The sequence below is a fragment of the Scleropages formosus genome, chromosome 4 (genome assembly GCF_900964775.1).
Source record: "Scleropages formosus chromosome 4, fSclFor1.1, whole genome shotgun sequence".
Lineage (NCBI taxonomy): Eukaryota > Metazoa > Chordata > Actinopteri > Osteoglossiformes > Osteoglossidae > Scleropages > Scleropages formosus.
In genome coordinates, this window is record NC_041809.1 from 35,816,461 (window position 1) to 35,841,211 (window position 24,751).

Sequence of the window (24,751 nt, forward strand, 5' to 3'; positions counted from 1 at the left end):
CAATGACTGTGTGTGTGTGAATGGCAATGCAGTGATTAACAATCGACGCTCCTGCCTCTAAATGACAGTATAAAAATTTAACCAAAGTACAGTTGCTATACAGTATTTAACTTTTAACAAACACATTTCCGTACTGATATTCGGGCTGATTGGGTATTGGGCCAGCATGCACCGTTTTTGCGAAATGTTGTGTGTCCTGCATCATCTGAGCTGCCAAACAATGATTTTCTTTGTCCTGTAGCATTTTGTCACAAGTGAAATTAACACTTATCTCCTCATATGTAGGCTAATTTACTCTATATAAAAAAATTATCAAAAAGAAAAAGACATCAATGCTGTGACAGCTGATAATCGGTCAATAAATGTGGATAATAAGGTATTGTTTCAAATGATATAACTCATGTACAGCACTGCTTGAAAATGGCTGTCTTGAAAAGTAACATTTTTCAATAAAATCCTTGTTAAATCAGAGTTCTTTTGCATAGTCTTTTTTTATGTTTATGCTTTCTAGGTGTTATTTAAAGGAAACAATGTATGGAATAGACCTTAAAATAATAATCTATGTGCCAAAGTACATGAATGAAGATTTGCTAGGTGTGTCAAAAAGACAAGAATAACCAGATTATGGTTATTCTTGGGTTGGTAACGGTTTACTAATGACTTAACCAACCAAAACCTCAGTCACCAAGATGGTTTGTCAAGTATTCTACTGTACTAAAGGCCAGCACTCTTACTTGTGTAGGTACTATAACCTGTTGTGACAAGCTCTAAATAGACCTCAAAGAACTTCAATAACAGTGATGTAAGAGCAGTGTTAGAGAGGTATAAAAATACACACACACACACACACACACACACACACACACACACACACACACACTTTCAGGAACCGCTTGTCCCATACAGGGTCACGGGGAACCGGAGCCTACCCGGCAACACAGGGCGTAAGGCCGGAGGGGGAGGGGACACACCCAGGATGGGACGCCAGTCCGTCGCAAGGCACCCCAAGCGGGACTCGAACCCCAGACCCACTGGAGAGCAGGCCTGTGGTCCAACCCACTGCGCCACCGCACCCCCCCGGTATAAAAATATTGCAAGGCAATTTAGCATTCATCAGTCTGGTGTAAGACAGAGTGTTCAACTGAAAACATTTAAGATGACAGTGACTAATTAGATGTGGAGGGCCTTCAAAATTATCCCACAGAGAAACATGAAAATTCATCTAGAATGCCAAAAAAATGTATGACTGCATCCAGTGAACTACGGGCCTCTTTTCTAATATATGATATGCCATAAGCTGAATGTCAGCGAGAAGTATTATATTTTAGGCTGCTTTCCTGCCAACGGACCCGGGTGACTCACAGTCGACAATGAATCTAAAAATTCAGTCTCATTAAAAAAAGAAAAAAAATGAAGGACAATGCCGTGCCCTGTATTCTTGAGATGAACCTGAGCTGAAAATGCATACTTCAGCAGAACAATACCAAATTCCAGCAAAGCTTCCATGAAACATTTTAAGAGGGACAAAAATCATATTTACTTAAACTGATAGAAATGAGGCGGTGGAAGAAATGAGGCTGTTCATGCAAGACAACCCCTTCTACGCTGTATCTAGCAATAGATAAAGATTTCCTCAAAGCAGACGTGAAAGCATGAATAGTATATGAATTTTTAGCCTGGTGTCATAGCTGCCAAACAATGTGCTGCTGTTTATTGAACTGAAAGATTCACTTCTGCAAAGAATGATTTTTCAGTTTCTGTTGCATGTTAATGGATAATGAAAAACAATCATTAATATGGCTATTATTATGGATTAGCTGACATATGAAAGACAAAGGGTTCACATGCTCTGTGGCTCAGTGACTTTACTAGACGGAAAAATGAATGTCTAAGCAAAAAGGTAATATAGAAAATTTTTATCTTAGACAATTTAAAAAAATTATGTGCAGCATCTTTATTAAAACTAGCCTTGGCCTAGATTATGCATACTTTACTAAAATGTTTCATTAACAATAATAAAAAATTGCCATGTCTGTGCTTGACTTAGACTGTGCCCTCATGGATAAAGATAACAAGGTGAGTTAGGTTGATATCTGTAATGATAAATGGCTGACATTAACTGACACTTAACTCAGGGTGGGTAAATGAGATTTTGTTAAAAATGGCTCCAAGGATAAAAAAGACGGGACAATAACCTGAACCATGCTGTAGAAGTATAACCGAGACACTGCAACAGCAAACGGAAGTTGTTTCCACTTCATCTATTGCACCTGTGTCTGCGGTCAGCTCTGGAAATCACTAGGGAGCTTCTGTAAAAGTGTAAATAATTACAATGTGATGATTGTCATTTGGACCAAATGATCTGTTGTAGCCATTGCGTTTCTGTGAAAACAACTGTGTGATTCCCAGTTATATTCCCCTTAAACTCAAATTTATTGGTTATTTCATTCATTTTAGCCTGCTTTATTATTCCTCCAAAATGTTGCCACAACAGGTCATCTTAAAAAGTACATTCATGTTTCAATTTTTCAAAAACCTAATGATCCTTTTAAAAATATAGCTCTGCAGAGTACTCCATGTTAAAGTCAGTGGAATCTGGTGCACCCAAAACAAAAACACATTTCAAGTCTTCCGATGATAGATCTGAATAATTTGCGAAAACCATTTCTTTTTCCAAATATTAATGCGATGAATTTCCCATCTATTATGTAAATACATTTACACACACACTTTCAGAACCGCTTGTTCCATACGGGGTCACGGGGAACCGGAGCCTACTCGGCAACACAGGGCGTAAGGCTGAAGGGGGAGGGGACACACCCAGGACGGGACGCCAGTCCGTTGCAAGGCACCCTAAGCAGGACTCGAACCCCAGACCCACCAAAGAGCAGGACTGTGGTCCAACCCACTGCGCCACTGCGCCACTGCACCCCCCTAAATACATCTTAAGTTTTCTATAACTGGAAATTCTTTAACCTGAGCCGAATAAAGGTTAGGGATATACCATATTATATTATATATTTAATAATAGGCCTACATATGCGCAGTATTTTAGCTGTTCCTAGGGCTGCACTCTTCTGGACAGAGACTTCAGATGTTGTTCCAGGAATCTGCTGGAGCCCCTCTCCCACTTAGGGGGTCATAGCCCCCAGTGCTCCTATTACCACTGGGACCACTCTGGACTTCACCATCCACATCCGTTCCAGTTCTTCCTTCAGCCCTTGGTACTTTTTGATCTTCTCATGCTCCTTCTCTCTGATATTACTGTCACTTGGGATTGCCACATCTATCACAATTGCCCTCTTCTCCTCCTTGTTGACCACCACTATGTCTGGTGGGTTTTCCAGCAACTGCTTGTCAATCTGGAACTTGAAGTCCCACAGGACTTCAGCTCTGCTGTTTTCAGCCACCTCGGACATGGGGACTTCCAGTCCGTATTCTGCACAGATGTTCCCGTACGCTGTCCCAGCCACTCGGTTATGTGTACGCTGTCCCAGCTTGCATCGTAAACCCTGCTACTATGTGCTGGACTGTTTCAGGGGCATCTTTGCACAACCTGCACCTTGTGTCCTGTTTGCTATGGTAGACCCCAGATTCTATAGTTCTGGTGCTTAGAGCTTGTTGTGCTGCCATGATCAGAGGCTCTATGTGTCCTTCACACCGGCATTTTCCAGCCACTCATAGGATTTCTTGATATCAGAATATTATTATGTATATATTTCTATGTATGTATGTATGTATAATATATATATATATATACACATTATATATAAGCAAAATATATAAAAGTATACGTATATAATGACTCTATATCTATATATACTGTAATATAGTACAGTATAGCATAGTATACATTTTTTTAAACTTTTTCTTTATTTTATTGCAGAAAAGGAACAGCACTGCATTGAAACACAATACACACACATACACATTTTCGGAACCGCTTGTCCCATGTGGGGTCGCGGGGAACCGGAGCCTACCCGGCAACACAGGGCGTAAGGCCGGAGGGGGAGGGGACACACCCAGGACGGGACGCCAGTCCGTCGCAAGGCACCCCAAGCGGGACTCGAACCCCAGACCCACCGGAGAGCAGGACCGTGGTCCAACCCACCGCACCACCACACCCCCTAAAGTACAATAACATACAATAAAAGAAAAAAGATAACAGTAGCATCTCATTCAATATGAAAAATGTGATCATAATTCTTAATAAGCTTGTTATTCTTATTGTTATCAATGTAAGAGAGTTTACAACAAGGGAAATCTCAGCAAGAAAGACATTGAATCTAGGCAAAGTCTTGAGAAATTTGTTTTTGTGAATAAAAAATTTACAATGCAACACGAAAAAATTAACAACAACATCAATAGCATAGTCACTGCCAGAAAAATAAAGAAATATATCTTTCAATGAAAACTTAAAATCAAATTTTGTATAAGCAGATAAATAACAACTTGAGTCCTCCCATAGAGATTTAACCTCTGCAATAGTAGAATAAATGAAGCAAAGTTTCTTCCTCAACTTTGCAGAAAACACATAAGTTTGAGAGATCAACAAAAGTAGCAATTTGGGAGTTGGTTGGATAGACATTATGAAGAATCTTAAAATGTACCTCTCTTATTTTATTAGAAATACAAAATTTTTCAGGGAGTAACCATGCTTTCTTCCAGCGAATACTATCAAAAAAAAGATTGTTCCAGAAAAAATTACATCTAGGGGATGTGTATACTGAATAATGTAACAATCGCTTTATATGTTTATTGTTAATTACATTTTTTATCACGAAAACAAACACCATCCAATAAAAGTTTTGGCATAATTGTTTTTCTCTCATTAAAGCAAAGGTGTGTTTTAAATAAGCACACATAACTTGGAGATAAAGCTTTGATTACAGAATTGAAAGTCCTAGCTGGCAGAAGAAGATTATACAAAGTCATAAAAGTATAGTATACAATGTATAAGATGGCTCTATAGTAATGACGTTTCCATCGGACGTGTGGCCACTAGTGATGACGTACAAAAGTGCGACGGAAGTAACCGGTAAAATTGGTTCGATGAAGATATTCTCATTGCAGCGCGTACAGTTTTAGGGAGGACGGATATTGTGCTGTTTTTTTTTTTTTTTTTTTTCCTTTCCTTTTCCATCTTTACACGTGTCCCGGATATGCTGAGGTTGTGATTTTTCAGGAAACAACGGTATGGAAGATCTGTATGTTAAACCAGGTATGTAAATATATAATAGAAATTATACGCCGGCACCTTCTTCGCTTCGATTCGAATTCAGCCAGATCATCATGTATGATCATACATTCACGATTCAGAATCATTCATGACGAAGTGGAATATTTTATTTTTCATGTATGTTAATCTGCTTGCGTCGTTCGTCGGCTGGGATTGTTGTTATGTATGGTTTATGCCAGGTTTGTCTTTTCCGGCTCAGGAAACCAGGAGAGGGGCTGGAACGACCCTCCTCAGTTCTCGTACGGTTTGCAGACGGCTCCAGGAGGCCCCAAACGCAGCCTTCTCAATAAAAGAGTGGCCCCTCCACAGCAGGATGGCTCTCAGAGTAAGTTACTGAAAAGAAAAATGTCCTGCTGGGAACAGTGGAGTGTAACTGTAACTTAGTCTTAGGTGGGCAGCTCGCCTCCCTCCCTGTTGCATTAAATATAAATAATTGCAAAAATATCCACCCACTTTTTGTAATTTACTTATTTGTTTACATTTTTTTGTACACTTGTTTGTCTACTCTGTAAATATGTTATTTAATATGTTAAATATTTATTTGTTTTGTTAGTCTGTGTCAGCTGTCTGTAAATACTGGAAGCATCTAGAAGCGCAGCAGACTCCTTGTGTGCGTCATCGAAACATATTCTGATTCTCAATGTTTGCTTCTGAAAGCCCTCAGCAGTCGTTTCACACTCACTCAACCCGTCCCCCTCGAGAATCCCATTAAAAAGCTGAGGAGCATTTTTTTTTCTTTTCTGTATTTTCGATGAAGTTCCTGAATGTGTTTATCTGTATCTCCAAAAAAAAAAAAAAATTACTAGGAAGGTGATCAGGAATCGTTGATATTCAAAGTTTTATGCAGCTACTTGTGTGATGAACATTCTTTCATATAGTGGAAAGAAACAAACTGCACTTCAGCATCACACGTCTGCATCTAAGTGTCTCTTCCTGCTAATGTAATGAACACATTGTATTTTCTATGAGATGTACGTTGCCTTGGAGAAGAGCGTCTGCTAAATGAATACGTGTAAATAAGTGTGGAGGGTGTCCTGTGGTTATGCCTTCACGCCTCCCACGAAATAAGGCCTTGAATGACCTCAGTATGTTCACACCTCATATGTAACGCCTTTCATTTTCACATGGTGCTCTCATTTGTTGTTTTCGAATGTAATATCTGTATGTCCCACGAAACCGCCAGAAGCGAGAAAATGTATGAATTGTCTGCTGAAGTTGACTGTAAAAGAGATTGCCTTTTTTACTTTGCTAGGACCGCAATTTCAGTGTATCAGTGGTGTGTTCAGCCACAACAGAGTAAAGCTTGTATTTCAGGATCTAGTCTTTTGGTACTGTTGTAGAAACATTAGTCTTTTTATATGCTGTAACAGAAAGTGTCAAGTATTTTTGAAGATTGTCTTGGTTTTTTCCCTGTTCATTTATTTTTTTTAATCTCACATCCAAAGAGTTTCTTCACTGTTGCTCATTGCAACTGACAGTATAATGTACTGTATATGGACTAATACTTGAGTATTATTAATTTGTCTACTTAGCTGATGTTTTTATCCAAAGTGAATTTCAGTGTTTCTTCCGTTTTATATCAGGGTATTTTACTAGAGCAGTTAAGGGTCAGTACCTTGCTCACGGGTACAACAGAAGTAGTGGAAACTATGGTGTGGACCAGTAGCCTTCAGGTTTCATTATCATGTCCTTAAGCATTATACAGTTGTTTTTAAGCATCAAATAATTTTGTTCATGTAGCGCTGTGTTTAGTCTTGTTAATTTGGTTATATGTCATAGACAGTGTGTGTAAAAAAAAAAAAAAAAAAACTTATTAATTCTTGTTATTGATTTATTCCACAATTATGTCAGGTCCTGTAGCTGGTATGAACCCTCCTCCAAAGCTTCTCTCAACTCCACCTATGAACCCTCTGACACCACCTCCTTGTGGGGTTGCCACACCTCCACGATCATACCCTGTGATGGAACAATCAGACACGTCACCCTCCCAACCAGAGAATGAGCCCAATATCGATGATGTCATCACGCTGCTCAGCTGGGCTCTGACAGCTTGTAGGTGTAGTGTGAAGGTAAACTGTTCATCTCAAATTCTGTGCTGCTGTTGAATTTGTGTGTATTCTGCTGATCTATGGTGATATAATAATGTCACTTGTACACTTAATTACCCAGTTTGTGCAATCTTTTAATGGACACTTTCCTCCAAAACAGTTTACATTTTTAGGTTTGTATTCTAAGTTACTTACAGCTGAATAATTTTACTAGAGTAATTCAGGGTGAGTAACTTGCTCAAGGGTACTACAGTATGAAGTTGTTTATAGCTTGGTTTGTTCCAAAATGGACAGCTCTAAATGTTGTGTTAGGTGCTACCTTCATGTTGAAATATATTGTTCAGAGTAAAAGCCAAGGTTAGTGTTCAAATACTACTACCACCTTTTCCCTGTAAAATGTTAATTTGTTTGAAAACGGGGGTTTTAGGTTTGTTATTTAGATTGTATCTTAACATTGTCCCTACAGAAGCAAGTCTGTGATGATATTGAGAGGCGGATGAAGCTTTTTGAAGACATGTGGAGAAGTGAAAAACTCTCCCTTGGTGTCAGAAAAAGAATGAACGTGCTGGTTCAAGGTACACTTGCCATAAAGCTACATGTCTTTAAAGGAGTTAAAAACACAATGCACACGTTTCTTGGGAAAGCTGTCCTGCTAGTATATGCAATTTATGAATTGACTGGATAAAAAAAACCTACCATGAAAGTGTCTTCATTTACTATTTTGTTGGTTAGCTGACATCAATAGCACCTTAAAGATTTTTTGCTGAGTATTATAACTGAGCAGATCAGAGTAAGTCGTATGTTCGAGAGTTCTGTGGTGCCAGCAAAGACACCGGAGTTAGTTACCTTCTAGGTCCACGTCTGTTATTTGCTGGAAGTGTTTTATTCAGTAAAATTAATAAATTATGGATACTAATTAGGGACAACCTGTTCTTATGTAGTCATGTTCACCTCTTCCATTTCCCAGAGATGAAAAAGCATAACTGGGATAGAGCAGATGAGATCCACCGAGCCCTGATTGTGGACCATATCAACGAGGTTGGTCAGTGGATGGTAGGAGTGAAAAGGCTGATTGCTGAAACCCGGACCCTGAGCCCAGAACTTCTGAATGATGGAGCCTCAAATGATGACCCAAGATTGTCTTGTGGTGATGAAACTGCGGCCAAGTAGATCAATGGGATCAATGGGACATGTATTATCAATTTTTGACACCCCCCATTTTTTTTCTTTTTGGATTTGGGAGCAACATAGGTTTCACTGTTAGGAGATACTCCTTCCTGTGTTTTATTTTCCTCAAGTTCTTGTTCTTTATAATGGTTACAGGTGTTGGGATATCTTGTGCAGTCTTTTTTAAAACCTGTTTTGGAATTCTCATTGTTCCAAATTATGTGATGCTGTATACGCATTTCTTTGCGTATTTTTCTCACTTTCATAGTATTATTTTTACAGTTGTCTCTGAATTGCTGATTAAAGTAATGAATATTGTGTCAGCATTGATATTCAGGATGTTAACTTTATTAATGATTTTGAATGTTGGGAATGTTCTGACAACTTCTGCCTTGTCACATCCTCAATCAGATGTATAAAAAGCTAAGCCCATGCTATTTATGAATGCAGTGTGTGTTAATTTACACAGCTTTTCCTCCTTTCAGTCTGAAAAAATGGTTATCTGGAACATCCTCACTACCCAGCCTTTGCTGCTGTCTGCCAGACAGTGATTGCTTGTGATGAAACCATCCCTAAATGCAGTCGCTGTAGATTATGTCGGAATTGAAATTGCTATGATCACATGATTGAGGTCTATGTTACCGTCGTAATCTGGAGGGGGAGACAACTGGAGAACGAGAAAATCCCCCGAAAGTTTTGCAGGCTTTCAAAAATATTAATTTTTTTCAAACTAAAATGATGTAGTATATTTTCTGTGCTGTTCTCCAAAGCAGTGATGCAGCAATGACATTTGGGGTGTGTGTGTGTGTGTGTGTGTGTGTGTGTGTGTGTGTGTGTGTGTGTGTGTGTGTGTTTTTTTGACAAGGTTGTATTGCAGTTACAGGTCGGTCACCTGAAGGTGGTGCAACGTGTTCACTTTTCTGCCGCACGTGCACTTGCTCAAAGGTCTCTTGTGAAATGTTTACACCAGTTTACCACTACGATTAGTTAACGCTTCCAGCCGCTACTACTTTACCTTAAAATGCCCAAAAGAGCAGTTAAAATTGTGATAATTTAAATCTCAAATACAAGTCTAAATATGTCAATCTTTTTTTAAATGTGGCAGTTTTTATGAAGGCAAAAGGTAATTTACAGAATCAGTTAAAAATATCATTACAAATAAAGATACACAAATTACTCATTTTGCATCTGTTTTTAATGCATCACATCATTACACCATCCAAGTCAAAGGTAAAGTGTTAAATCTCAAAGGAATTTTGCAAAATTGCTGTTAAAAGGGAGCTAGAATGTATTCTGCTTTTGCTTTGTCTTTCTAGAGCTTTATTATTATGCCAAAATTGTTTTTGTTTAGCACTGACACAGATTTCAGAAAGTGTTGTCTTGCAGAATTATTACATCATCCCAAACTTTTGTAAGCCTGCTCGTTTAAACCTATTTGCCGAAGACATGCACTCTCCTACGTTCAGAGAGATGTGAAAGATTTTACAGACTTCATGGCACTGATGAAATGGTCTCCACTGGGAGCCCTCTGGGTATTTTACTGAGAAGTCATTCCAGGAATTTCAGTAATCTCCATGATTGGTATTTTTCAAACCACTGTTTTTTTTCTCGTCTCTTGAGAATTTCATGGCTGTTTCTGGTTCCTGATTGGCTTTTGCTGGAATCGGACAGAAAAACCTGGTTTCGGACAAAGGGCAAACTGGTCACTTTTGGGGTTTATACATATTGGAGAATGTCAAACATCTGGAAAAGGCACAAGATAGTTCTTGTAGTCTTTTAGGTGCTTTTGCTAACGCTGAAATCTAGATAAATACATGTAACTCCACAAACGCTTGCAGTGGGGTTCAAGATACCTGGTGAACCGGTCGAGCTGTTTGGAATGCTTCAATTAGTCGTTTCCTGATATCGAGAATTAAACACATCTGTCTTATACCTGTCTGTGTGCTGTGATGGCCGAGTGGTTAAGGCGTTGGATTCGAAATCCAGTGGGGTCTCCCCGCGCAGGTTCAAACCCTGCTCACAGCGAACTCATCTTTTGTCTTCCCTTTATCAGGAGAAACACTGTATCTATCCCTTGGTCTGCCCACAAATACCTGACGGACGGCTGAAAACAGTGCGTTTCCTTGCGCTCTCTGCTCTATATGGAGCCGTTAGTAAGTACTAGTTAGAGCTGCTCCCCTTGGACCTGTGGGTCACAGGTTTGAATCCCCCTCCAGCTGGTACCCATGAGCAGCATACCTTTGTAAAATTTCCTGCTTCTAAATAATTATCAGTGTCTTGTTATGGTAAGTTACTTTGGAGAAAAACACCAGTTAAATGAATAAACATCTTCAACTGGAGTAACTTCTTGAAAAGTGTATTTTAGGTTTTTTCATTCTTCGTTTGTTTCAGCACAACTGTGAAACAATCTTGCTTTGTGACGGTTGTGTGAGAAAACCTCCGGAACTGGGAGTGAACCACTGGATATTATTTTTATCAAAAAAGTGGCTGACAGGAAAGTTGCCGCCTTTGCTTCCTCCTAAACTGCAAACTTGTAAGTGTGCCAATGTGCATTTTTGTTTTTCTTCGCTCTTGCAGTTTCTATTAACGTGATTTCCCTAATGTTCCGGAATGTTATTGCATCATACCTTCTGGATTTTGCATTGCCAATCTATCTATGTAAACAAGTTGGGAACATGTATGTACAAAGACAATTTGGCTTTAAAAAGGCTTAACGTTCGTTTTTGGATCGGCCGCCGCAGATCCAGTTTGCAGACATTAAATAATCAAAGATAATCTGAGCTCCTTTTTTGGTAACGGGGAGGAAGGTTATGTAACGTTGCCTTGATTTTACTCCCTACATGTCCCATAACCGTGATATTAAATCCATCTGTAGACCTTTTTATTAACTTGATCACAGGTCATCCTGTTCATGTAAAACAAGTGATGTGACATTTATTTCTTAAAAAAGACACTTTATTGTCTCCTCAAGCCAGTACCAAATCTAGCCACAATGACTCCAGAGATGCAGTTGTTTGGTTATTGAGTTAATAGAGCAGCAAACGTGGTCTAGAATCAGTTCAACTCACCAGGCCACGCTCGCATGATCTCTGGTTTGTCTCTCAGCCCCTGGTATTTTAACGGGTGTAGGAAAACGTTTTCGCTCACAGCCGACAGGATATTTAAAATTCTGCTCTAGCTTTGTGTACGTAAAAGGACATCGGAAGGTGGGAATGTTTGAATAGCTGTGCAGAATGTGCTCAGAGGAGAAACCATGTTTCAAGGAAGGTAACCCTAATGGTCCATTCCTGGTTGTTATTAAATTTTTATAAAATGTCACTGATTTAAGGGAGTGGCACCTCCTGCCAGATGTCTGTGGAATGACCTCCGCCTTTTCATTTGGATTCATTCCTGTCCAAATTCCACATGTGCCTCTTTTTCTGGTCACATCACTGGGGACTTAATGAAACTTAAGTCTAAGGACTTCGATCCCGGTATCATAAGTGCAGCCAGAAATAATGATACAGGTGAAAAAAAAAAGTATGCGCTACTGTGCTGAGTACATATGAGGATGGCAGGAAATTCTAAAATAAATCTGAAGGGGGTCTGAAAGGTTACAAATTCAAGTCCTTACAGCCCTTACTGCCATGTACCTCAACGGAAAGAGCTGAAAATATGAGCAGAGAGTAGCGTAAGTGACAATGCTTATACAGACAATAGTTGTACAACATAAGATTTGCACCGGTGCCTTTCCAGGGTCTGATTAGTTTTTTTTTTTTTGTTTGTTTATTCATTTTTTCATCGTTTCATATTTACACAGTCTCTGTGTGTGATCTGGAACTGTCCGCTGCCGATCAATCCACAGCTTCCAGCTGTTGCTGCAACTTGTCCGTGTCAAGTGTAGATGTCGAGGGGAAGAAGCAGTGTGTTTGGAACGAAATTCCCTTTTGTTTTTCCCTCCTCTTTTTGATGATCTGTAAAATGGGTTGGAACAGGGACACACACGTGCTGTGGGACCGGAGGGTTTGCAGCAAGAACGTTTGGCTCCGAGAAACACTAACAAGCATCAGCTGTCTGAGCTTGGGATTTTCAAAGAACGACTTCTTGCAAATTCACAATGAAAGTATGAAAATTATTTCCTCCCATTTGTTGAAGAAGTATATATGCAGTGTTTGCATCGTTGTCCCTCTTCTTTGTCCCTCTTCTTTACAACCGTTACCCAAAATGCCACCTGACTACAATGACACACAATCAGAAACTGCATTTACATAATATACTGATCAAACATACAAGACAAAAATACATTTAAACAATTACAAAATCATCATTTGGATGGGATCAAAAATAGCTGCACACTAAAATTGACCAGTATTGATTGTGCTCCTTGAGATATATTTTGAAAATATTCAGGAACCTACCCAACACTGTACTGGTACACAGGGGAAAATATGAGTACCTCTCGTCTTTAAAGTGTTCAGTCAGAGTTTCAGCAATCGTCCCTAATGACTCTTATCTTGAATCTTGTGTACGGTCAAAAACAAAGGACCAAAGCGAAACTGAACATTTTAAAAAGTTTTTTTTTTTTTTTTTTTTTTTCCCCAGGGATGTTCTCGAACCTCTTTTGAAAATATAGAGTGGCAGCTTTTATTTAAACATAATTATGTATTTTCAACAGCATGCTGTAGCTTCCTTATATTTCACAGTTTGTGTCCTTACATTACAGCTGGCATTCCTTCCAGGTTGCAAAAGTATAATAAAGTGGTCATGGTCCTATATAGCTATTTCTGTCTTGAGTCAATATAATTTATATAAAATAAATACATGTTTTCTGGAACCAAAGTTTTCTTAGCTGACATTTTGCCAACCGTTTCATTTAGCTTGTTAAAGTGAGATATTATATATATATATATGTAATTTTTTTTTTTTTTTTTTTTTGCATTTAATGCTCGATTTGCTGAACTGCGACTGAATTACAAACCTTCAGTGCGTCCAGCGCATTCCAAGCCTTGCAAATGTGCGACTGAACAATGCGTTCCGTGTAAGACACATGTACATGTATTTATTGACCCCTGAACCTATCGCCGATCGCTGTTGCGCGGTGCGTCCTCTCGTTCCTTTTCGTTCCCAGGGTTAAAGCTTGAAAGTCGTCCGATTGCAGCTGGGATCATTTACCCTGCTGTTAGTACATCACGGTGTCACACTGAGCCACATGTGCTCGCAGCGCGTCCTCAGAGTCCCTCTTGATTTTGTTTGGCTATTCCATAAGTCAAGGACAGCACTTTGAAGGCATGCAGCACAGCTTTGCTCATGTGCTCATGGACTTTTTGGGATAAAAGCACATAATCGCGATTCCCCGATGGGAGTTCTAGCTTTGCCAAAGACACCGAGGTCTGGACAGGGCAGAAAATGGGATTTTGAGCCGCTATTTACAGCGTCGCTCCTCTTGTACAAGTTAACAGCGAACCCGTTTACACCTGGTTTCCTCGGCGGTCTTCCTTTCACCTTCGGCTCCGCTTCGCAAAGGTGTGCCGAGGTTTCGGCCTGTCGACTGTGCTGTGCCGCGGCCTCTGGCCGCCTCAGTTCCACTTGCTCGATCGCATGTAGTTCGGTACGCAGTGACACACCAGATGGCTGTAGTAGAAGCCCGTGGGACACTTCCTGCGTGGGGTCCTGCAGGGCAGCCTGTAACAGCTGCGAACGAAAAGCAAGAGTCGGGATTCCTTACTGCATCTTTATCATCCGCAGCAACAGAGTGGTAATAATGTAGTGATGTGTGTCACTGGCACCTGTTCAGAACTATAAAGACATTTCTGGTAGTGTAGTGGTTAAAACTGCTGCCTTTGGACCCCAAGGTTGTAAGTTCAATTCCCTTTTCCTGCTATAGTACCCTTCAGCAAGGTACTTACCCTGAATTGCTGCAGGTAGGTTTCCCAGGTACATAAGTGAGTAAATAATAGTAAGTTGCTCTGGTGATAGGTGTCAGCTGCATGAATAAATTCAATGTGTTTTACTCCCGGAATATTAGCTTATCTGCTTTGAAGAAAAGCATTGGCTAAATAAATATAGGATTGCTGCAGTGAAGTTGCCTAGCTCTGTAAATGCATAAATAATTAGAAGTACCTTAAGAGTGTAGTGTTTTGGAGAAAAGCGGGGTGGCACAGAGGCACAGCGAGTAGCGCTGCTGTCTCACAGAGCCCGGGTGGTGCGAGAGGACATGGGTTTGATCCCCCATCAGCCTCTATGGAGTTTGCATGTTCTCCTTCTATCTGTGTCGATTTTCTCTGGGTGCTCTGGTTTCCTCCCACAGTCCAGAGACATGCTGTTCAGGTTCCCCATAGTGTGTGAGTGACAGAGAGAGTGTGTGTGTTCCACTGATGTATGGATGAGTGACCCAGTGTGAGTAGTGCATCTAGCAGTGTAAGTCACCGTGGTGAAAAAGGTGTGTGAGCTGATAACACTACATAGAGTTCGTTGGCAGTCGTTTTGGAGAAGAGTGTCTGATAAATAAATAAATGTAAATCAAAATGAATTAAATGGCTTTTTGAACCACGTCAGAGGTGCTCACTTTAACCCACATTGTTTGTGGCCAGAAGGAAAAAAAGTTTTGCAGCAACCCATTAAGTCGCTGCTTTTTACAACAAATTGCATCCAGGCTGCTTCTCTACAAAATATCAATTCCACTTGCATTTTCTCTTTTCCATTTGGGCTTTCTACTTAACGGGGTGATTGTTTATTGTGTCCGTCGCTACATTCACTGCTTTAACTTTCAGCGCTGTTGGACAGCAAAGAGTTCAAAACATGCCAGCGGGCGACTTCTCCTCTCCATTGAAACACTGCTGTGTTCATCACATTGTGTTCATCCCACATCCGCTGGACACTTACAATGAGTAAAAAGTCAAAGTATGAGATGTGAAATGCCACGATCTGCTCTGAACTAAGACGCTTTGTTTGTGGTCTCTTTACAATGTACATATTCAGCACACAAGGCCCGACGAATTGAGCTTTAGTGCTGCCATTTAGGGGAAATGTGTCTTGTTCAAATGCAAGGAATTCAGCAGAACTTCTCCAGGTATCTAGCCTCCTTGGCCCAGTATGAGGTCACGCTGCTGTTGTGGACATAGCACTGAAAGTCGGTGTTTTTCTGATTTTCACGAGGTGTAAGAGATGTATTAAGTGAAGTTCGACCGGAGGCCGTCGTCACTGAAACGTTAGCGGAGTTCAGAGAGCCACTGAGTCCGCTGGGACTTGTCCTAAACGTTCAGATGGATCTCTGACTGCTCTCTTTGGTCTTTTCAGTGTTTCTGCTATTCGTGAAAGGTCTCTCACCACGGGCGGCCGTGACCCGGACACAAGACTAGTGTCTAACCGGCGAGCTGACTATAAGCCATAATGAGCCAAAACGCTATTTAGATCTTGGGACAAGTACCATGTTTTACCCTGGTCCTTCACCGCAGAGGTGGTTTACCTGCAGTTGTCAGGGTTGAACTTCTTGCCCTGCAGCAGGCAGCTCTGGTGACTTTCCCGGCACTGGCACAGGCAGGTCTCGGGATTCAGGGGCTGGCTCAGCGGGCAGTCGGCACGACACACACACCCACAGAGCTCCGGGTCCCAGCGCTGGTTCGGGGGGCAGGCACCTGGTGCAGGTTGGCCCTCGCAGAAGCATTCGCAGGACGCTTCATCCAACCGCCAGCCCTGAGCGCAGCTGGCCTCCGTCAAGCCGTTTTCACACACGCACTCGCACCGCTCCTCATCTAAAACCTTGTTGGGGCCACACAGTGCTAAGAGGGCAGCATCCAGTGGGTCTGAAAGCAGGGAGGAGCATAGAGTTGTTTCTTTTACCTGCTCGGAAACCCGTGACCTATTCATGACATACCACAAAAATTGTGAGCGGCCACACCGAAGATACTGCAGGTCAACTCAGTCACTCATCCACTATACGTGCTGTGCATGAAGTTGCTGTACTGTCAAAACCCCATAGGCTCAGCATCGGTAGGCAGAGGATTCCACCAGATGGCAAGAGAATGGAGCACTCAGAAAGGACATAACCTGGCTCACCCAGGCCAGGCGCAGAGTAGGAGCCCATATCCACAGGTACACACTGACAGCTGCCTGGGTTCCACATCCATCCGAGGCTGCAAGGAATTTCTGGCAGGGAACACCTGGGGTGATGAAGAACAGGTGGAATCAGAGGTGGGCAAAGCCCAGAGGGCAGGTCCAGAGGTTGAGCACCTCCGAACTGTGCGAGAAGAAACTGATCCTTCTCCCTCCCTGCGGGAGAACGAGTCTCTCGTTGTGCTACGTTGCCAACCGACGGGAGTGGCAATCGTCTGTTACAGGTCTGTCGGGAAGGATGCCATGTGCTTTTAGGACATTTCCGCAACTCACAAATGATACAAAATGTATGTATCCCAAAACCATTTTGAAATGTTTCACTTGCTTGTTTTCACTTGCCATGGACACCTAACAGCAGTTTCTGCAGTTTTACAGTTTCAGATTTATTCAGAACAACAAAGCACAGTGTTATTACATTTATACATTTCCTATACAGACGGATTATTTTTCGAAAATTTTATCAAAGAAATTCTGGTTAAATGGACCCCTCAAATTTCTAGTAGTAGAACCATTCCTGTTATTTAAACTCCCAGTCCTGTGGAAACACTGTGATATCAGGTCTAACAATATAAATTCTTAGAAACGCAGTCACACTAAAGACTAATTGGAAATGAGATTATCACTCACAGTGATTTGTGGGCAGAAGCTTCCCGCCGAATGATGGAATGCAGGGGTCTCTTTGGCTGGCACTCGCATGCCGTGTGGTTCACGAAGTTCACCATGATGACGGAGCGCTCCATCCGTGGGGGAGACAGCTCCACCAGCTGATCGGAATGCAGTTCGTGCCAAATGTTAGTGCTCCATTGGGGATATACATATTATAGTAACACATGTCACAGGTGTAACACGTCGCTCCATCCGGGGCGCGGAAAGCTCCACCAACCCAGTCACTTCAAATGCGAAAGCAATTTGAAGCCAAGGCTCCAGACTGTGCCTAATACTGTCAACTAGAACTGCTGCATTTGGACCCTATGGTTGCAGGTTTAAATCCCCCTTCCAGCTGTAGTACCCATGAGCAAGGTACTTATCCTAAATTGCTCTCGTAAAAATGACCCAGCTGTATAAAATGATAAATAATTGTTACTTAACACTGTAAGTCGCTTTGGAGAGAAGTGTTAGATAAATGGATTCATGTCAATATCTGAGTACATCAAACCTTATTATAATATTGTCTAGATTGAGAAATTGAGTTTGACTGGCTCAGATCCTGCTTTTCTGTTATTTATCAGCTTTTCCTGTTTCTTTTTCAGAAGTTTAATCTTTTCTAATAAAGTAATAAACATAAAAAAAAACAAATTCAACAAGGCAGTTGAGACTACAATGAGTTGAGTACAATTACTCACTCACTCACTATCAACAACCACTTCAGCACTAAAGCTCACTTCCAGCAGTTGGAGCTTATCCTGGAAACACTGAGCACAAAGTTAGACTGGATACACCCCAGACGGGGTGCGAGTCTTTCACAGGGTATCTACACACCATCCATTGAGAATCACCAATCCACCTGGAATATAGATCATTGGAGTGTGGAGGGGTTTGGGCAAGTTCAAGAAGGAGGAAGAGGAGAAAAAAGCTCCAACCTCCAATCTTCCAAAACATCTCAATACATTTTTCAAACATAAGACCCATTTGCTAGTTTCTTTACACATTTGCACATGTAACTACACGGACAGGGTCGACTGAGATGGTCTGTGAAGGGAAATATACATTCAAGTTCACTTGAGAGCTGCTGTTAGAGGCACAACTTGAGCAAGATAAAACATTAAAAGTAACATATGATCGCATGACGTTTTCAGTGGATGGACAATTACACACACACACACACATTTTCAGAACCGCTTGTCCCATACAGGGTCACGGGGGAACCGGAGCCTACCCGGTAACACAGGGCGTAAGGCCGGAGGGGCAGGGGACACACCCAGGACGGGACGCCAGTCCGTCGCAAGGCACCCCAAGCGGGACTCGAACCCCAGACCCACCGGAGAGCAGGACTGCGGTCCAACCCACTGCGCCACCGCACCCCCTATTGGACAATTACTGGAAATGCATTTCATCTTAACACAAATTAAGAGTTGTTGGTCAAAAGTATCAGAATTCAGGACTTACAATGAATTGATTACTAAAACAGGAGGGCAGTCGTTCTTGGAGGACTGAGCCAAAGACACCGAAATGAAGAGATTCTACTTTCTTGTACATATTCAAAGGTCTTGCATGCATTATTTTAACATACACCATAAAACTGTATCTGATGACAGCTTTGTATATCATTGCAATGGACTGGCATCCTGTCCATGGTGTTCCCTGAATAGCCTGGTACCTTGTGTTTCTCGGATAGGCTCCGGACCACCGTGACCCTGACTTGGACACACAGTTAACATAGTCAGTTGGCTTTGTATATCATCCAGGAGAATTCCGTGCTTAGTTTTAGTCGAGACGGCCAATTAACCTTATATCCTGCCCCTCCCTGTATTTTTCTGTTTTCCTGCATCATCACCAATGTCTTAATAGATCCAATCTGTTGATATTAAGGAATAGCGAATGTATTAGTTTGCTTGTCTTCAGACTTGTCAGAGGCATAACAAGCCATCTTAAGGAACACATCTATGTCACATTTATTCATTGAGCTGATACTTTTCTCCAAAGTATCTTGCAATTTAAGGTTATAATTATCACAGGTTCACAATTATTCACCCCATTATTCAGCAGGGTAATTTAACTTTAGCAATTTAGGGTAAGTACCTTGCTCAAGAGTACTGCAGCTAGAGATTGAACCTGCAACCTTCAGATCCAAAGGCAATAGCGCAAACTGCTACACTACTTGCCGCCCCGCAAGTAATACCTTTTGTCCCAAAATTAATATCTAGAAGTTCACAAACGCCTTCATTTGCAACCTTTGAGCTGTTAGTTGGAGGAAAATTTAATAGAGCACCATAAAATTAGTTCGCCTCTGTCTGCGGCTGTGTAAACACGGTCGTTGCGCGACACTCACGGTCTTGTTGACGAAGCTATGGCTGGTGTTGGTGCAGTACAAGGCCTCATGGTTACAGCAGCCCCCGCAGCGGTGCACAGACACGCACCGTGGGAGGTAGAAGTTGCTTGTGTTCTCAGGATACTCCTTTGACACCTCCAGGCAGACCTCCCGGGGCCGACATATGGTGCGCTGAATCTCCTCCATGATAACTAGGGAGGAAAGGGAGGCCAGGTTCAACGAGATGAAAACCCAACGTTCTTGTACAAAACAGTACGTTAAAGAAAAATAAAGACACTTAAAATCATAATTGATCGGTCCCAATGAATATTTCAGGCGCAATTTTAATTAATAATGTTGGTATATGTCGCTAAATATAAATTATCGTCTTATGTGGTTTTCACCGGTAGAGCTGAATGTCAGATAACCAAGTGAATAACTGATCAGCCCACATATTATCACATGATACTTTTTAGGGTACAGATGGTCCCCAAGTTACGGTGGTCCGACTTACAAGTTTTTGACTTTACGATGGTGCGATAGCTATACGCATTCACCAGAAACCATACTTCAATTTTTGAATTTTGATTATTTCTTGGGCAAACGATATGCGCTACGATACTCTTTCATGATGCTGGGCAGTGGCAGCGATCCGCACCTCCCAGTCTGCCATGCGTTCACCGGTGTATACAACTGATACCCTACAGTGTTCTGTGTTTCCAGCGGTTTTTTGGATACCCCCTGTATCTACATTGTGTTTTGTGCATCCATCATGTGTACGAAATGCTCATCTGTGTCTCCTGCTCCTGGTGAGAAAAAGAAGAGGAGGACAGTGGCTCTTGAGGAGAAACTCCAGATAATTGCTCAGCATGAAGGAGACAAGCCCGTAATGGCCATTGCACGCGAACTTGGACTTTCGCAATCGACAGTTTCGACTATCTTAAAGGATAAGAAGCGATGATGTTCGACAGTGTCACCCACGAGCCAAACGACTGCACCTGCCCTGAATCAGAGTAGCAGGGTATAAAAGAAGCTGTCTTGGCTCACCTGGTTGGAGAACCTCATCGAGTCAACCTGCTTCTCTTGTGATAGCAAAAGAACCCCGTTTACCTCCTCGTACTTCCAGTCCCCCTTCGTCCTATGGGCTTCGTTCCCGATATGCTGCCTTCCTGATTTCAGATCTCCTGCCTCGCCTAATCGAATTAGATTCCTGTCTCGCCCCAAGAGCAACGTCTGTGCCTCGAACGACCCACACCTGTCCCCAACCACGATCCCGGATCGCTCCTCGTCTGTACCGCAATAAACGAGGCTGCGGTTGGGTCCACACCAACTCCTCGGTTCCCCTGGTTTGGTGTATTAAATGCATATTCGACTAACGAAGGGTTTATGGGAACTTAACCCCATTGTAAGTCTGGGACCGTCTTCATTTCTAAAACCCAGTATGTTTATTTATCCCTAGTTTGTCTCTTAAGCTACTAACACCGATTCACCCATTCATTTATACAGCAGGGTAATTTTTACTGGAGCAGTTCAGCTGAGTACCTTGCTCAAGGGTACTAGAGCAGGAGACTGGATTGAAACCTCCACCGATTGAGTGCAAAGCAGGCTGGCTGCATTTGGCATGGGCCTTCACTTCACCTTCACTAGTGTGGAATTTGTGATCCACGGAAAGCAGCCAAACTCCCAGCGTGACATGTGACAGATCAGCTGGAGTGCCTCACCCTCAAAGGTTCCGTCCACCTTGTAGAGTGCCATTTCTCTGGGGTTCTCCCAGAAACCATCGTCGACGTCGTCATCGGAGTGGCTGTGCGAAGGGCTGCTCTGTGCCCTCCTGCGATGGCAGTGCTGCACCAGGCTGTATTCGGGGTAGAGAAGCTCAAGAAGCTCGTCGATGCTGGACACGGCCTCCAGACCCCTCTGCTGCTCACCTCCCTCCTGCACCTTCGAAGGACATCATTGCCACCATAAGATCAGAGCTGCCAAGGAGGTGGGCGGGGCTTCCAGTGTTAAGAATGGTATGGAAGGGACGTAGGTGGGCGCAGTCTTGCAACCGGCAGAATCAAAGGTGGGACAATTAAAGAGTGGAAAATAATGGGGGGAAAAAGTCATGGAAACGCAAACAACGGAAGAAGGGCTCAAGAGGGCTACTGCAGTTCTGAAGGGCACCTAAGGGTTAAAGTTGGAGTGAGATGTTGATTCTGAGGAAGGAGAAGTGATGTCAAGTCCAGAATGAATTAAATGGGTATAAAAGTGACGCACTAAACATCTTTTTTTAAATGTGAGGCTGAGAAGGACTTGCAGTCAGGACAGATTTACTTCACCCATCTAGATTTAGATCTGATTTGGCGCCGCTGAGAAAAGCAAGCGCCGCCTTGACATGCCAATTCTTTCTTTCATTTAAAGCTCTTGGGGGTAATTCTGTGAAGGGGCCCTGCTAGCACTGCACACGCCTGCCTTCGTCTTACTTTTCGAAATGAAAGGGCATGACATGAGTGCTGATTCGCGGGTCCGATCACTGGTGGGTTTGGTTTTTATCTTCAGAACCGCTTGTCCCATGTGGGGTCACAGGGAACCGGAGCCTACCCGGTAACACAGGGCGTAAGGCTGGAGGGGGAGGGGACACACCCAGGACAGGACGCCAGTCTGTCGCAAGGCACCCCAAGCGGGACTCGAACCCCAGACCCACCAGAGAGCAGGACTGTGGTCCAACCCACTGCGCCACCGCACCCCCTGGTTTGGTTTTTATGTTGTTGTCAAATTCACTTAAATAATTCTAGGGATGCAAATTAATTAGGTTTGTATAATACTTCATTTATTTTTGGCTTGTGCAATTCAGGATTGTGACTTTTGCTGTTTGACATATCAGATGGGAATGACCTTGCTGGTGCTGAAATAAGAATTTGAATCAGTAATTGGATGTGGCTGCCAGCATGAGTTCACACTCAGCTTTAATGAAATGAGGTCATAATTCTGCTGGAATGAAGTCACTGGCACGGCACCTGTCTTCCCATTGTAGAGAAATAAGTTGCTATTTTGCAGAGTGATTATGGGCTTTTCCCCGATTGTATCCGTACAAACAGCTGTGGAATCCTTGTACTGCCAGATGTGTACATCTGCCAGAGTAACAACTCCCCCCCCAAGTGGTACATCACATAGTATGAGGCTTTTTAAACTGGCTGTCCTTCCCATGGTAAATTCAGCCAACAGTTTTCTCCAAAGCAACTTCCAATGAACTCTATGTAGTGTTATGAGCCCACACACCTTATTCACCGCGGTGACTTACACTGCTAGATACACTACTTACACTGGGTCACCCATCCATACATCAGTGGAACACACACACTCTCTCTGTCACTCACACACTATGGAGGAACCTGAAGAGCATGTCTTTGGAGTGTGGGAGGAAACCAGAGCACCCAAAGACTTACACTGCTAGATACACTACTTACACTGGGTCACTCATCCATACATAAGTGGGACACACACACACACACACACACACACACACACACACACACACACACACACACACACTCTCTCTCTCTCTCTCTCTGTCACTCACACACTATGGGGGAACCTGAAGAGCATGCCTTTGGATTCAAACCTGCAAGCTTTTGGTCCCAAGGCAGCGGTGCTAAGTACCTGCCTTTAGACCTGAAGGTTGCCGGTTTTGTTCCGACCTCCAGCTGTAGTGTGTTTGAGTGAGGTTCTTTCTCCAGAGTAAGTGCTCCTTATTTTTCTAATTAATGTTGCCCAGCTGTATTAATTGGTAAACAGTTGTAGGTAACTTAACATTATAAGTTACTTTGGAGAAAAGTGTCAAGTAAATGAATAAATATGAATGCAGTTTGTGGGTTTGGATGCTCGGCGTCAAAAGCCTGAGGTGGCTAGAGGTAGAGGGATCACTAATTTTAGGCAAGGAAGCACAATTCAGAAACCTTGACCTCTGACACCTGTATGAAGGAATGCAGGGTGTCCCAGTGGCACAGCGAGTAGCGCTGCTGTCTCACAGTGTGTGGGTGGTGCAAGAGGATATGTCAAATGTGATGACACGGGACCGATCACTGCTCAGTCTGTGTGAAGTTTGCATGCCGTCTGCTTGGGTTTCCTCTGGGTGTTCTGGTTTCCTCCCACGGTCCAAAGACATGCTGTTCAGGTTCCCCCATAGTGTGTACGTGACAGAGAGAGTGTGTGTGTTCCACTGATGTATGGATGAGTGACCCAGTGTGAGTAGTGTATCTAGCAGTGTAAGTCATCGCGGTGAATAAGGTGTGTGGGCTGGTAACACTCCATAGAGTTCATTGCAAGTTGCTTGGGAGAAAAGATTCTGCTGAATAAATAAATGTTGGAAAGTCTCTATGGAAATGTTGTGTATTGAAGGCAAGTGGGCTGGAAAATCTTACTGTAGAATTTATTGGCTTCTTTTTCCAGAAAGTGTACTGGAACATGTCAGATGGAGAGAAAGATCTTGCAAAGGCTGCCGTTTCAAGCCAGGAGAGGAGAAAAAGGCAGAGGAAGTTCTGGCAGAGCCTCTTACCTCCGAGTCCTCCACACCCTCGTAGTAATCCGACTCATAGCCGCAGATGACACTTGAAACACAGAAGATCCATAGAGCTGAAGATAACATCCACATTGTGTGCCGATGGCAGGTGGAGGTGAGGAAGGGGAGGGGTGGGGGGTGGGAGAAAAGGATCAGCGAAGCCTTTCTCTTGACTCTTTCATGCCAAAGTATTGAATTCTTTCACCCAAACTGAGAAAGTCCACTGAAGCAGAACCGGGATCCAGATACGGAGCACCTGTGAGAGCAGCTCCGGACACGGAACTCAGGATGTGGAGGTCCCGCTTCGCTCTGCCCGCACAAACATCTCATGTTCTTCTCCCTCTTCCCGCCTGTCCTCCTCCCAGAAATCTCACCCTGCGGAAAATAGCCGTTGCGGCCTTAAGGTGAAAGAGGACGTGCTCCGTGGCGTGGTGCCGAGGGGGGGCAGATGGAGAGTCTCGATGCGGCGTCACACTTGATCTTGGCCCACAGGTCTGGACACAGCAGAATAATGAAAGCTTGTCCTGAGGAGCGGAACCAAAGCAGACGTCTCTGGCGAGAAGGACGGGCCTCTTCCTCCTGACGTCCTCGCTTTCCCTCTCTTTGTGGACTCGGCGGTCCCCTCTGCCTCAGACACACACACACACACACACACACACACATACACACACACACACACACACACACACACACGAAGA

The 24,751-nt window shown here is 42.8% G+C and overlaps 2 protein-coding genes and 1 non-coding gene across 3 annotated transcripts; 2 read left to right on the top strand and 1 right to left on the bottom strand.

Moving 5' to 3' along the window:
* Positions 1-5,042: 5,042 nt before the first annotated feature.
* On the top strand, positions 5,043-9,566 carry sra1 (steroid receptor RNA activator 1). Its single transcript, XM_018751826.2, has 5 exons — positions 5,043-5,221; positions 5,439-5,564; positions 7,091-7,308; positions 7,754-7,862; positions 8,255-9,566. Exons 1-5 carry the CDS (start codon positions 5,197-5,199, stop codon positions 8,455-8,457), a joined length of 681 nt encoding a protein of 226 aa, XP_018607342.2. The 5' UTR covers positions 5,043-5,196; the 3' UTR covers positions 8,458-9,566.
* An 831-nt stretch (positions 9,567-10,397) lies between these two features.
* Positions 10,398-10,479, top strand: trnas-cga (transfer RNA serine (anticodon CGA)). The gene has a single exon. It is a non-coding gene; the product is annotated as a tRNA-Ser (tRNA).
* A 2,150-nt stretch (positions 10,480-12,629) lies between these two features.
* On the bottom strand, positions 12,630-24,729 carry LOC108934253 (vascular endothelial growth factor C-like). The gene is made up of 7 exons (XM_018751828.2): positions 24,051-24,729; positions 21,235-21,454; positions 19,535-19,725; positions 17,173-17,309; positions 16,489-16,592; positions 15,899-16,235; positions 12,630-14,124 (listed from the first exon to the last, which is right to left on the bottom strand). Exons 1-7 carry the CDS (start codon positions 24,144-24,146, stop codon positions 14,010-14,012), a joined length of 1,200 nt encoding a protein of 399 aa, XP_018607344.1. The 5' UTR covers positions 24,147-24,729; the 3' UTR covers positions 12,630-14,009.
* Between the last annotated feature and the right edge of the window lie 22 nt (positions 24,730-24,751).